The sequence below is a fragment of the Esox lucius genome, chromosome 20 (genome assembly GCF_011004845.1).
Source record: "Esox lucius isolate fEsoLuc1 chromosome 20, fEsoLuc1.pri, whole genome shotgun sequence".
Lineage (NCBI taxonomy): Eukaryota > Metazoa > Chordata > Actinopteri > Esociformes > Esocidae > Esox > Esox lucius.
In genome coordinates, this window is record NC_047588.1 from 30205305 (window position 1) to 30218738 (window position 13434).

At 40.8% G+C, this 13434-nt stretch overlaps 1 protein-coding gene across 1 annotated transcript; it reads right to left on the reverse strand.

Annotated features, from left to right (window-relative positions):
* Positions 1–7157: 7157 nt before the first annotated feature.
* LOC114829743 (zinc finger protein 316) lies at positions 7158–11732 on the reverse strand. Its single transcript, XM_029115629.2, has 4 exons — positions 11048–11732; positions 9778–10036; positions 8186–9652; positions 7158–8071 (listed from the first exon to the last, which is right to left on the reverse strand). The coding sequence occupies exons 1-4, from the start codon at positions 11311–11313 to the stop codon at positions 7562–7564; spliced, it is 2502 nt and encodes an 833-aa protein (XP_028971462.2). The 5' UTR covers positions 11314–11732; the 3' UTR covers positions 7158–7561.
* Positions 11733–13434: the final 1702 nt, after the last annotated feature.

Sequence of the window (13434 nt, forward strand, 5' to 3'; positions counted from 1 at the left end):
ATGGAAGAAGGTGGCTTGGTCTGATGAATCACGTTTCCTTTTTCATCACGTGGATGGCCGGGTGCGAGTGTATTGCTTACCTGGAGAACACATGGCACCAGAATGCAATATGGGAAGAAGGCAAGCCGGCGGAGGCAGTCCGATAATTTGGGTAATGTTCTGCTGGGAAACCTTGGGTCCTGCCATTCATGTGGATGTTACTCTGACACGTACCACCTACCTGAGCATTGTTGCAGCCCATGGGCACCCTTTCATGGCAATAGTATTCTCTGATGGCATTGGCCTCTTTCAGCAGGATAATGCACCCTGCCAATAATGGTTCAGGAATGGTTTGAGGAACACAACAATTTCAAGGTGTTAACTAGGCCTTCAAATTCCCCAGATCTCAATCCAATCGAGCATCTGTGGGATGTGCTGGACAAACAGGTCCGATCCATGGGGGCCCAAGCTGGCAACTTATTGGATGTAAAAGATCTGCTGCTAACGTCTTGGTGCCAGATAACACAGCACACCTTCAGAGGTCTAGGGTCAGGGCTGTTTAAGCAGCAAAAGGGGGACCTACACAATATTAAGCAGGTGGTCATTGAGCTATGGCTGATCGGTGTCATTTCATGTGTTTTCATGAAGGAAATTGTTAAAGGACGCCAAACATTTGAACGGGTTATGTAAGAATATATGCAGCTGTTTTACTGAAAACATGTTTCTTTTAAGGTTATCCATAAAAATCCTGCAAACCACTGTAAAAAAACAGATTAAAATGTAGTCTTCAAATTGTAGATTTTGTGAGATTCACTGTACCATACTCTCCCCATTTCTTGGTGGCAAACTGTGTATCTATCATCTTATAAAGATGTTTATAAGATTAATTCAAACAATAACATGACTTGTCTCTTCTCCACTAATTCAACAAGAGCAGAATAGTATTAGCTTGGCCAGGTGGTTGAGTCGGGTGGATAGTAATGCAGGTGTCTAAAGTGAGTATGACACTACAAGTCAATGCAAACAGATAGACAGATTGCTGAGTCTCAAATCACAGGCATTCAGAGCAATTTTGTAGAAAAATATATATATACAGCTCTGGAAAATATTAAGAGACAACTGCAAAATTATCAGTTTCTCTGTGTTTGAGTAGAATTAACAGTTTTATTTTATTCTATAAACTACTGACAACATTACTCCCAAATTCCAAATAAGAATATTTTCATTTAGAGTATTTATTTGTAGAAAATAACAACTGGTCAAAATAACCAAAAAAATATCCATTGATTTCAGACCTCAAATAATGCAAAGAAAACAAATTCATATTACATTTTCAATAACAAAATACTAATGTTTTAACTTCAGAAAGCAATATTTGATAAAATAACCCTGAATTTTAATCACAGCTTTCATGCATCTTGGCATGCTCTCCACCAGTCTGACACATTGCTGTTGGGTGACTTTATGCCACTCATGGCACAAAAAGTCAAGTAGCTGGGCTTTGTTTGACAGCTTGTGACAATCCATATTCCAGAAGTTGTTCATGGGGTTCAGGTCTGGAGATTGGGCTGGCCCGATTCCAGCCTTGCTGAAGCATCCCCAGATCATCACCGATCCTCCACCAAATTTCACAGTGGGGTCGAGACATTGTGTCTTGTAGACCTCTCCATGTCTCCATCTAACCATTAGACAACAAGGTGTTGGGCAAAGCTGAATATTTGACTCGTCAGAGAAGAGGACCGTACTCCATTCCTCCATGGTCCAATACTTATGATCTTTTGCAAACTTCAGCCTGGCTCTTCTTTGCTTCTCATTGATGAAGGGCTTTTTTCTAGCTTTGCACGAGTTCAGCCCTGCCCCTAGGAGCTTCTTTCGAACCGTCTTCACTGTGCACTTCACCCCAGCTGCTGTTTGCCATTCTTTTTGTAGGTCACTTGATGTCATCCCACAGTTGTTGAGTGACAATCGAATGAGCTGACGATCATCTTGGTCAGTGGATAGTCATTTTTGCCCTCTGCCAGTATGTAGCTTTGTGGTCCCCAATGTCTGTTGCTTGACCTTGTTCTTATGAAACGCCGTCTTTTAAATTTTCAAGATGGAAGCAACCTGATGCTCACTGTATCCCTCTGCCAGTAAAGCCAAAATTGAACCCTTCTTTTTCTCACTCAAAGCTTTTCTTTTCAACTCTTGTCAAACTGAATAGTTATTTTTTTTTAATTCTAATTACCTTTGAGGTACTACTTGCACTGTTTTTGCCATCCAGCTGGTCCTGTTACAAAAGGTTAGTGATGACCACAGTAGTGGTTTTTATACTTTTCCTTGTTAAATAAGATTAGTTTCAGGTAATCACCTAATCAGTACCTTAAGTAAAATGAGGTGTGCCTGTGTTGGAATTTAACAGACACTGGAATGGAATGGCTGCCATACATTTAGAGATGCTAATTTAAGAAATTTTGAGGGATCTCCCTTTTTCAGAGCTGTATGTACAAACCAGATTCCAAAAAAGTTGGGACACTGTACAATTGTGTATAAAAACAGAATGCAATGATGTGGAAGTTTCAAATTTCTATATTTTATTCAGAATACAACATCTCAAAAAAATTGGGACAAGGCCATGTTTACCACTGTGTGGCATCCCCTCTTCTTTTTATAACAGACTGCAAACATCTAGGGACTGAGGAGACAAGTTGCTCAAGTTTATGAATAGGAATGTTCTCCCATTCTTGTCTAATACAGGCTTCTAGTTGCTCAACTGTCTTAGGTCTTCTTTGTCGCACCTTCCTCTTTATGATGCGCCAAATGTTTTCTATGGGTGAAAGATCTGGACTGCAGGCTGGCCATTTCAGTACCCGGATCCTTCTTCTATGCAGCCATGACATTGTAATTGATGCAGTATATGTGGTCTGGCATTGTCATGTTGGAAAATGCAAGTTCTTCCCTGAAAGAGATGACGTCTGGATGGGAGCATATGTTGTTCTAGAACTTGAATATAACGGTCAGCATTGATGGTGCCTTTCTGAACTGAGCGCTGATAACAACTTGGGTTGTCCTTGTCCTCTTTAGTCCAGATGACATGGCGTCCCAGTTTTCCAAAATGAACTTCAAATTTTGATTAGTCTGACCACAGAACACTTTTCCACTTTGCCACAGTCCATTTTATATGATCCTTGGCCCAGAGAAAACACCTGCGCTTCTGGATCCTGTTTAGATACAGCTTCTTTTTTTACCTATAGAGTTTTAGCCGGCAACGACGAATGGCACGGTGGATTGTGTTCACCGACAATGTTTTCTGGAAGTATTCCTCAGCCCATGTTGTGATTTCCATCACAGTATCATTCCTGTATGGGGTGCAGTGCTGTCTGAGAGCCCGAAGATCACGGGCATCCAGTATGGTTTTCTGGCCTTGACCCTTATGCACAGAGATTGTTCCAGATTCTCTGATTCTTTGGATGATAACTTCAAACTCCTTTCTTGGTGATCATTGGTGATGCTCTGCCCATCTTGACTTCTGAGAGACACTGCCACTCTGAGAGGCTCTTTTTATACCCAATTATTTTGCCAATTGACATAATAAGTTGCAAATTGGTCTTCCAGCTGTTCCTTATCTGTACATTTGTTTGGCCTCTTATTGCTACCTGTCCCAACTTTTTTGGAATGTGTAGCTCTCATGAAATCCAAAATGAGCCAATATTTGGCATGACAAAACGTCTCACTTTCAACATTCGATATGTTATCTATATTCTATTGTGAATTAAATATAAGTTTATGAGATTTGTAAATTATTCCATTCCTTTTTTACTCACAATTTGTAATGTCCAAACATTTTTGGAATCGGGTTTGTGTACACACAGTTGTGCTTATAGGTTTGCATACACTAGCAGAAATCATGACATTTTGGCACTGATTTAGAAAAATGTAATTAATCATACAAAACCATTTTTTTTTTATGATAGTGATCATATGAAGCCATTTACTATCACATAGTTGTTTGGCTCCTTTTGAAATCATGATAACAGAAAATCTCCAAAATGCTCCTGATCAAAAGTTTACATACACTTGAATTTTTGGCCTTGGTACAGACACACAAGGTGACACAAACAGGTGAAGTGGCAATTAAAAGTGAATTTCCCACATCTGTGGTTTTTTAAATTGCAATTAGTGTCTGTGTATAAATAGTCAAAATATCATCGAGCCACTCTGGGGAGATCTCAAACATTCGCTTCATGCAAGAAGACAAAAGACTTTGCATGACCTGGAGGCATTTTGCCAAGATGAATGGACAGCTATACTACCTGCAAGAAATTGAGGCCTCATAGACAATTACAAAACACTGGACGCGGTCATTGATGCTAAAGGGGGCAATACACAGTATTAAGAACTAAGGGTATGCAGACTTTTAAACAGGGGTCAGTACATTTTTTGCTTTGTTTTATGATTGTGCCATTCTGTTATGACCTACAGTTGAATGTGAATCCCTTAATAAGATGTGTTTTGCCTGTTCACTCATGTTCTCTGTACAAATGGTACATACAGCTCCAGAAAAAAATAGGAGACCACACACACACAGTGGGGAGAACAAGTATTTGATAACCTGCAAAATCGGCAGTGTTTCCCATTTAAAGCATGTAGAAGTCCGCAATTTTTATCATAGGTACTCTTCAACTGAGTGACGGAATCTAAAACAAAAATCCAGAAAATCACATTGTATAATTTAAAGTAATTTTCATTTTATTGCATGACATGAGTATTTGATACATCAGAAAAGCAGAACTTAATATTTGGTACAGAAACCTTTGTTTGCAATTACAGAGATCATAAGTTTCCTGTAGTTCTTGAGCAGGTTTGCACACACTGCAGCAGGGATTTTGGCCCACTCCTCCATACAGACCTTCTCCAGATCCTTCAGGTTTCGAGGCTGTTGCTGGGTAATACAGACTTTCAGCTCCCTCCAAAGATTATCTATTTGGGTTCAGGTCTGGAGACTGGTTAGGCAACTCCAGGACTTAGAGATGCTTCTTACGGCGCCACTCATTAGTTGCCCTGGCTGTGTGTTTTGGCTTGTTGTCATGCTGGAAGACACAGCCATGACCCATCTTCAATGCTCTTACTGAGGGAAGGATGTTGTTGGCCCCATCCATCCTCTCCTCAATACGGTGCAGTCGTCCTGTCCCCTTTGCAGAAAGGCATCCCCAAAAATGATGTTTCCACCTCCATGCTTCACGGTTGGGATGGTGTTCTTGGGGTTGTACTCATCCTTCTTCCTCCAAACACTGCAAGTGGAGTTTAGACCAAAAAGCTCTTTTTGTCTCATCAGACCACATGACCTTCTCCCATTCCTCCTCTGGATCATCCAGATGGTCATTGGCCAACTTCAGACAGGCCTGGACATGTGCTGGCTAGAGCAGGGGGACCTTGCGTGCGCTGCAGGATTTTAATCCATGACGGCATAGTGTGTTACTAATGGTTTTCTTTGAGACTGTGGTCCCAGCTCTCTTCAGGTCATTGACCAGGTCCTGCCATGTAGTTCTGGGCTGATCTCTCACCTTCCTCATGGTCATTTATGCCCCATGAGGTGAGATCTTGCATGGAGCCCCAGACCTGAGCCCCAGAACTTCTTCCATTTTCTAATAATTGCCTTCTCACCAAGCTGCTTGCCTATTGTCCTGTAGCCCATCCCAGCCTTGTGCGGGTCTACATATTTATCCCTGATGTCCTTACAAAGCTCTCTGGTCTTGGCCATTGTGGAGCGGTTGGAGTCTGATTGAGTGTGTGGACAGGTGTCTTTTATACAGCTAACGTGTTCAAACAGGTGCAGTTAATATAGGTAATGAGTGGAGAACAGGAGGGCTTCTTAAAGAAAAACTATAAGGTCTGTGAGAGCCAGAATTCTTACTGGTTGGTAGGTGATCAAATACTTATGTCATGCAATAAAATGCTTATTAATTATTTAAAAATCATAGTGTGATTTTCTGGAATTTTTTAGATTCCAACCCTCACAGTTGAAGTGTACCTATGATAAAAATTACAGACCTCTACATGCTTTGTAAGTAGGACAATCTGCCAAATCGGGAGTGTATCATATACTTGTTCTCCCCACTGTGTGTGTGTATATAAATATATTTGAAAGACTCAAAATATTAACTGTAGATATTTCTGGCCCTTTATGTTTGTATTTAAGCATGTAGTACAGTAACAATTTTACACAAGGCCCCTATAATAAGATATATTCAATGTCTTAGAAATGATTGGTGTATCTAAGCCAATTACGCTGTTTTGAATGTTTGCACGTCTTCATCATGAGGTTTTTGTCTGTGGGATCACCCAGAGGCTCATTCATGTTTCATAGCAAAGGGGATGAGTACTTATGCAATTAATTATTTTCAGTGTTTTTGTGTTGATCTTTGGCAAAAACTCTAGATTAAATTCAATTTTTCATGTTTTAAATCAAAATGTGGTGAAGCCCAAGGGGGTTAATACATTTGAGAGCCACTGAAATGTAATCTCATAGTAATAGTTTCACTTCAAATCTAAACTTTTCATATTATGCAATCACTGTTTTTGTGACTTTTTCAGTAGCAGAATATCCCATTGGCCTAGTATGGGCGGCATAAAGCCAGCAGGAGGGCAGCTCTGGAAGGCAGTCCAGGAGGCCGTAACCGTATTGAATCAGGATATACTTGGATTGCACTTACATCTTTCCTGAGTTTCTGTGTGGGTTGGGAACCTATAAGGTCCTGCATCGGTGGATTATTATTAAGATTCAAATTCTATCACTGAAAAGTTCACATTGTGGAACACCCAAGGACTGAACCTGAAAAATAAGATAGATTTCTGTTGGGCCAGAAATGTGCCTGTCCTCTAATATTAAATTTGAACAAGGATCTTCTATCACCCATACCTTCTCTTCCCAGGCGAGAGGTGTGGCAATTATGATGAAGAAAGTTACAAAATCAACAGGGTTACTATTTCAACAAAATCAACAGGGTTACTATTTCAACAAAATCAACAGACAACACATGCTTGCAATAAAAAACAAAATAAAAAAATACAGACCTTTTCTACAGTTACTATGCAAAAATAAAAATCCCATCTTGCAACATTCCTTTTGTTTAATAAACTTGACAACATAGATGCTAATGACAACATAGAGAGTAGAAAAACATTGCATTTTAAGGTAATTCCATATTTATTGACCAATGGGTTGAAAAATTACTTTGTATATTAGTAAAAAAACTATATTTATTATTATATATTTATACACACAAAACTGCACGAAAAGGTTTCCAAGATACAGATTTTTCGTTGTCTGGCAAGTATTTCCATTGAACAGCCTTTTCTTACAACACTAGTTTTGATCAAATTCTGGGAAACATTAAAAGATTGACAAAACTTGACAAAAATCAGGAGCCAATGTTCAAAAGCGGGAGGCACTACCTCAAATTGACCTATCAGATACGGTTGTTCTCATTGTCTGTAGCAAACAGTCTTGCTACAGTGTGCGTTAATGAATACAAACTTGATCTTTCAGTCCACCGATCTCTCAAATAGCAGTGCCTATCCCAGTCTCTTCTGTTGCTCTCTGCTAGTGACTCCCTCCTCTTTCTTTAACTCTTCCTCTTCCAACCCCTATTCTTTTACCTCTCCCCCTTACTCTCCTTCCACCCCTCCCTTTACTTCTCCCTGACCTTAAATCCATCTTCTCCTCTTGGTCAGAACCACTTTTTTGTTGCTTCTCATTTGCTTCTTCATCATTGGCATCATCAATGCACTGGTGCTTCCTCTTCCTCGGCTGCGCCTCCACTCTCTTGGCTCCTTCTCCTCCAGCCCACATCTCCCACTCAGTCCAAAAGGTCAGCTGCTGCCGAGGCATCTTCTTTCCCACACCCTCTCCCTCCCCCTGTCCCCCACCTCCTGCGCCCCCATCAGGGCCTGGCCCTGAGTCTGGGCTGTGGTAGCGTCTGACGTGGTTCTTGAGGCTGACGTTGTGGTTGAAGCTCTTGTCACAGCGCTGGCATTGGAAGGGTCGCTCCCCAGTATGAACACGCAGGTGGGACTTCAGCTGGCTGGCTTGGGCAAAGGCACGTTGGCACACCTGGCACGCAGAGAAGGAAAACCTGGACCTTATTTTGAATTAAAATCTAAAGCATTTAACATTTTATAAAAATAGTTACACAATTAAAAAGTTATAAACATTAACATTGAATACCTGACACTTGAAGGGCTTGTCATCACTGTGGGAAAGATTGTGCCTATTAAGTATATGACCTTTTTGGAATTCCTTGTCACATATTTGACAGATGTGTTTTCTGTGCTCTCTGACATGGCGGTTCCGTACAAATACATTGTCAAACCTCAGTGGGCAATCTGAGCAGCTGTAGCATCTGTAATCTGTGAATCTGTGGCTTTTTTGATGGGTCAACTTTTCTGGGCGTGTCTTGAAGGGTTGGAGGCAGAACTTACAGGGGAATATTTTGTCGTGACTATGTTGCCTCTTCTGGTGACTCTTGAGGCCAATCTCATTTGCACAGTGCTTCCCACAGTCTGGACAGGTGATCATAAACTTGTGATCACACTTACGGTACTGAAGCCTGGTGGAGTACAGGATGCCACATTTAGGACAGAGCACAAAATGTCGTCTAGAATCTTGCATTGGTCCGTCAGTAGACTTCTGCAATGGTGTTCCACTTCCCTTTTTAGATTTCCCCTCCTCTGGGTCGAAGTCAGAGTCACTTTCTGTCAATCCCTCTTCAGCCTCGTCCTCAAGATCAAAGTCAGAGTCGCTTTCTGTCAATCCCTCTTCGGACTCCTCTAGATCAAATTCGGAATCAATTTCTTCATCTTCCTCCTCCGTCGCCCCATTCTCCCGACCGTCCATCTCCCCTTTCTCCTCACCCTCCATCTCACAGACACCACCCTCCCTCTCACACCCATCAGCAGCTACATGCTTTTTCTCTCTTTCTGTGTCTACCTGAGATGTTTGGGTTCCAGAGTCCTCAGGTACTACAGAGTCTATTGGCACCTCTTCACACCCCAGCTGCATATGTATATTCTCCTGTTGTTCACCTCTTAATGACCTCTCCCATGAGGACAGGCCATTCTCCTCTTGGCTTTGTGTGCTGACAGTCTCACTGTCAAACACCACCTTTGTCATTCTCCTTCTTGTCTCTGCTCCTTTGCTTCCCTCCTTCCTCCTCACCAAAGACGGGCCACTTCCCCCTGGTCTTGGTGGCTGGTCTACAGTCACTTCCATCTCAAGTGAGCCAGTCCACTCCAGAGCATTACCTGTGTTTTGAGGTGGCATGGCTTCATCTGGGTCCTCAGGTGGCAGGGTGGCTTCTGGGTCCTCAGGTGGCAGGGTGGCTTCTGGGTCCTCAGGTGGCAGGGAGGCTTCTGGGTCCTCAGGTGGCAGGGAGGCTTCTGGGTCCTCAGGTGGCAGGGAGGCTTCTGGGTCCTCAGGTGGCAGGGAGGCTTCTGGTTCCTCAGGTGGCAGGGTGGCTTCTGGGTCCTCAGGTGGCAGGGTGGCTTCTGGGTCCTCAGGTGGCAGGGTGGCTTCTGGGTCCTCAGGTGGCAGGGTGGCTTCTGGGTCCTCAGGTGGCAGGGAGGCTTCTGGGTCCTCAGGAGGCAGGGAGTCATCTGGGTCATCAGGTGGCAGGGCAACTTGCACCTCAGCCACCTAAGTAAGGAGAAGACCAGTATTATTGGAATTACCATTACCTTTAAAAAAGAGTGAGTAACTGTATACCACAGAATTCAAAGTTACAGTTAATTCTAATATTAAACGCTAATTCTTAAACACACCCAGCTGTTCTGTGGCTTCTCCCCATATTCACTGTCTGTTGTCCAGGCAGCAGAAGAGTTACTTGTCCATGTCCTGAGGTGGTTGCAGGTATGACAGTGTTGGGTCACAGAAAGGCAAGTCCTATCCCCTTCAGTCTTGATCACACTCTTTTGTCTGCACTCCTCACACCGCTGAAACAGCTGTAGCAGGCAGTTAATGTTCACAACAATATCATCAGAGGAAGGGGGACCAACTGGTTGTTGAGTAGAAGCAGCATACCTGTGTTCAAAACAAAAGGGATTATAGGATAGGATTGTGACAATAGAACGCATAAAAATTCACCCTAGCCTCAAAAACGGCAAAAGAACGCTGGCTAAGCTGGAACGCTAGCGCGTCCCCATAGCAAGTGAATTGAAACTAACCTTCTTTCAGCTTCTTCTAACCTGAATGAAGCTTAAAATTCAATAGCCTCAAAAAAGCACCAAAACAGGTCTCCTCTTTTATTTTACTACTGTAACCTCATTTCACAACGAAACTGAAAAATAACAACTGGCATAGGAAGTAAACATCTGGTCCTATATGGTATTAATTGCACTTAAACCTGCGTTACGTGGAAGTATATAAAAAAAAAAATCACACTTTCTGACTATTTCTAGTCTAGCGTTTGAAGTCATTGAATGGCGCAAGCCATATTTTATTAAAAAGAGGACATTCTCCTGATTAAAATGATGCCCCACTTGTACCTTGAAACTTAAATGAGTCACGTACATTATATATATATATATATATATTTATTTTTTTTTTTATTTTTTTTTTCGTACAACAGCATCACTCATATTGTGAGTTTAGGTGTTTACTAATGCGATGAGTATTAGTAAGTAAACGGAAACTGCAACACCGACTTCTAGACAAAAGCGGAAGTTCGTCACTACGCTGGTGCACAGTCTATTACCTATCCAGCGCGCTTCTTTATCCACAGAATGTCAGCCAAATTGTTTTTTGCCAGGTAATTAGTTATAGCCAGTCTACCTTTTCTGGCAGAGCTATAGACTTCAGCACAAATACGACAATTACTAACAAGAGTATGAGGTTGGCTAGGCAACTAACATTGTATTTGCTAACGTTATTAGAAGCTGGCAGTAGTAGTAAAAATTGCGAACAATGGTGGCTGGTTAGATGTTCATTTATTATAGCCACAGTCTGCCTAGCTAGCTACATCAACACACCCAGGAACATAACGAACAGTGTGAGGTTAGCTAGGTAACTTGCATTTTAGCTAATGTTACCTACTTGTCTAGCAGAAGAATTGCGACATCGATGTCACAGTTTAATCCATTCTGCTCTTTGAGTTTCATCCATCCTGGATAGGCAGCTGCACCGATGTTCACTCGTGTTTTGGAACGACGTCTGTCTGCCTCTCTTTTTGCAGATTTGCTTTCTTCTGATCTAAACCGTATTTTCTTCTGTACCGTTAAATTCTGATTTTGCATTGTAATAGAATTGTCTCGCTGCCAGAATAGACACTTGCTTGTTTGGTTTTTTCCAACTTCAGTCATTGTTCGATACGGCAAACGTCACACTTCCTGTGCGCAGTAACATTTCTCCCGCCACTGCGCGAGCCGACTACTTAGTAGCAGTACACCTTATACAGATGTTATTCAGACGCAAGTCTGGTACTCTCTGATATGGAAGGAATTCATCCACGATGCAGATTAATAGAATGGCGATGTTTTAATACAAAATACGTACGTATTTCAGCTTTAATGATTACAATTAACTTCCAAGAGAATATATGTCAAAAGGGCTTGACATACTCTTTAATTCCGGCAGGTCAGTTGCATCCCGATCAGAAAGCGTGTTATTTTCTGTACCTATCGAAATATTTTTTCTTCGGTGGTGTGCAGAAAAAACTTCAGCGGCTCTTTGGATCAATTGCATGACATTTAAACCGTGTACACGTGCACCTTAAACTATGTAAACCATTAGCATTATGCAACATTAAAAAAACACTTCCGGGTCACGAAAATTAGGAACATTTCAAAATAGAGGCCAATGATTTACTTCAAAATTGATATAGAATTATTGTATTCATTATTTAAGAAAATGTATCTCTCACAACATTGACAACAATTCATATTTAAGAGTAATATCAATAAAAAGTGGGTATTAAAATATGTTTTCCACACCCTCTTTAGACCCCTAAAATCTATTCTATATGCTTCAGTGAATGTATTGTAGGAAATGTTCAGGAGACTGTATAGAGCACAGGTGTCAAACCGGTTCCACGGAGGGCCGAGTGTCTGCAGGTTTTCGCTCTCACCTTGTACCTGATTGATTAATTAGTTCACTAATTGGTTAATTTCTACCCCCACCTGGTTGTTCAGGTCTGACCTGGGAACCAATTTGAAGGAAAACCCAAAGACCTGCTGACACTCGGCCCTCCATGGAACCGGTTTGACACACCTGGTATAGAGTGATTATTTGCTAAAAAAATCAAGGGGGGCTATGTATTTACAATTGTTGCTGGCATTTCACGCCGCCCATACCATTGGCCACAATGTAACTCAAAGGATATGAAATACATATTGATTCAAACAGAAAAAACTATTCTATACGCTGCAGTGAATGTCTTATAGGAAATGTTATACATTCACTGCACCCCCCCCCACACACACACTCCGAAATATTCGCCAATATAATTGCTGATTCATTGAAACATTAAATTATGTTTCTTCTCTCTTAATAAAGCATGTAATTAAGCATCTTTTATTGTACAGTGCATTACCTATTTCAGGTTTAAACTTGTCAAAAGAGAATGCACCATCTTCATAGTTTTTTATTTGCCTAGATGCTTAATGTTTAGATAATTATTCATCTTTAACAGTTAATATGTATATAAGTATTGCTTTGTAGTACTACTAAAGTAACAAAGCTCAAATTACAATTAGTTTATCATGCTATGAGGCCTTCTATTGTCTGAATAACCTCTTATTTATAAATTGTTGCTCAAAGAAATTATGTTGAGTGACTATGATCTTCAATAAAATGGTTCAAGGTACTTTTCAGTTGTGAATTAAACCTGATGTTGAAAAGTTGTGCTGTTTTGATATTCATAAAAAAATGTACATTTGTATACTTGCCAAATCCAGGAAAGAAACCACACTGAGGGGGGGATCTGTAGTTTTATAAAGTGTAGCCTAAATCATTTCCTTGAAAAAACTATTTTCAGTGTGACTCCCTTTGCATAGCATAAACATTAATTATGAACATCAATTATGTGTAAGTTGTGTAAAAATGAAAATTCATTCAAGGTGTCATACCAAGTAACAATTTCAGTCAGGCAGGATAACACTGATTTCTTCCCCTTAAAACACATACTTTCATTTTATGGAGTTGAGAAAACAATAATAGTATGATGCCAAGTACTATAAAACATTATCAGACATTTAAAAATCACATTGCAGCATTAAACCGTGGGTATAAAACTTGAACAAGTAGGGTCACGTTTAAAGAAAACACATTTTCTTCAAATGAGACTGCTGGCTATACATTGTCAAATCTCAGTGGGCAATTTGAGCAGCTGTAGCATTTGTAATCTATGGCTTTAAAGAAAGGAAAAATAATTGATAAAGTTTGATTTTCTGAGCTCTAAATATTGGTTACTGCCTCACTTCATA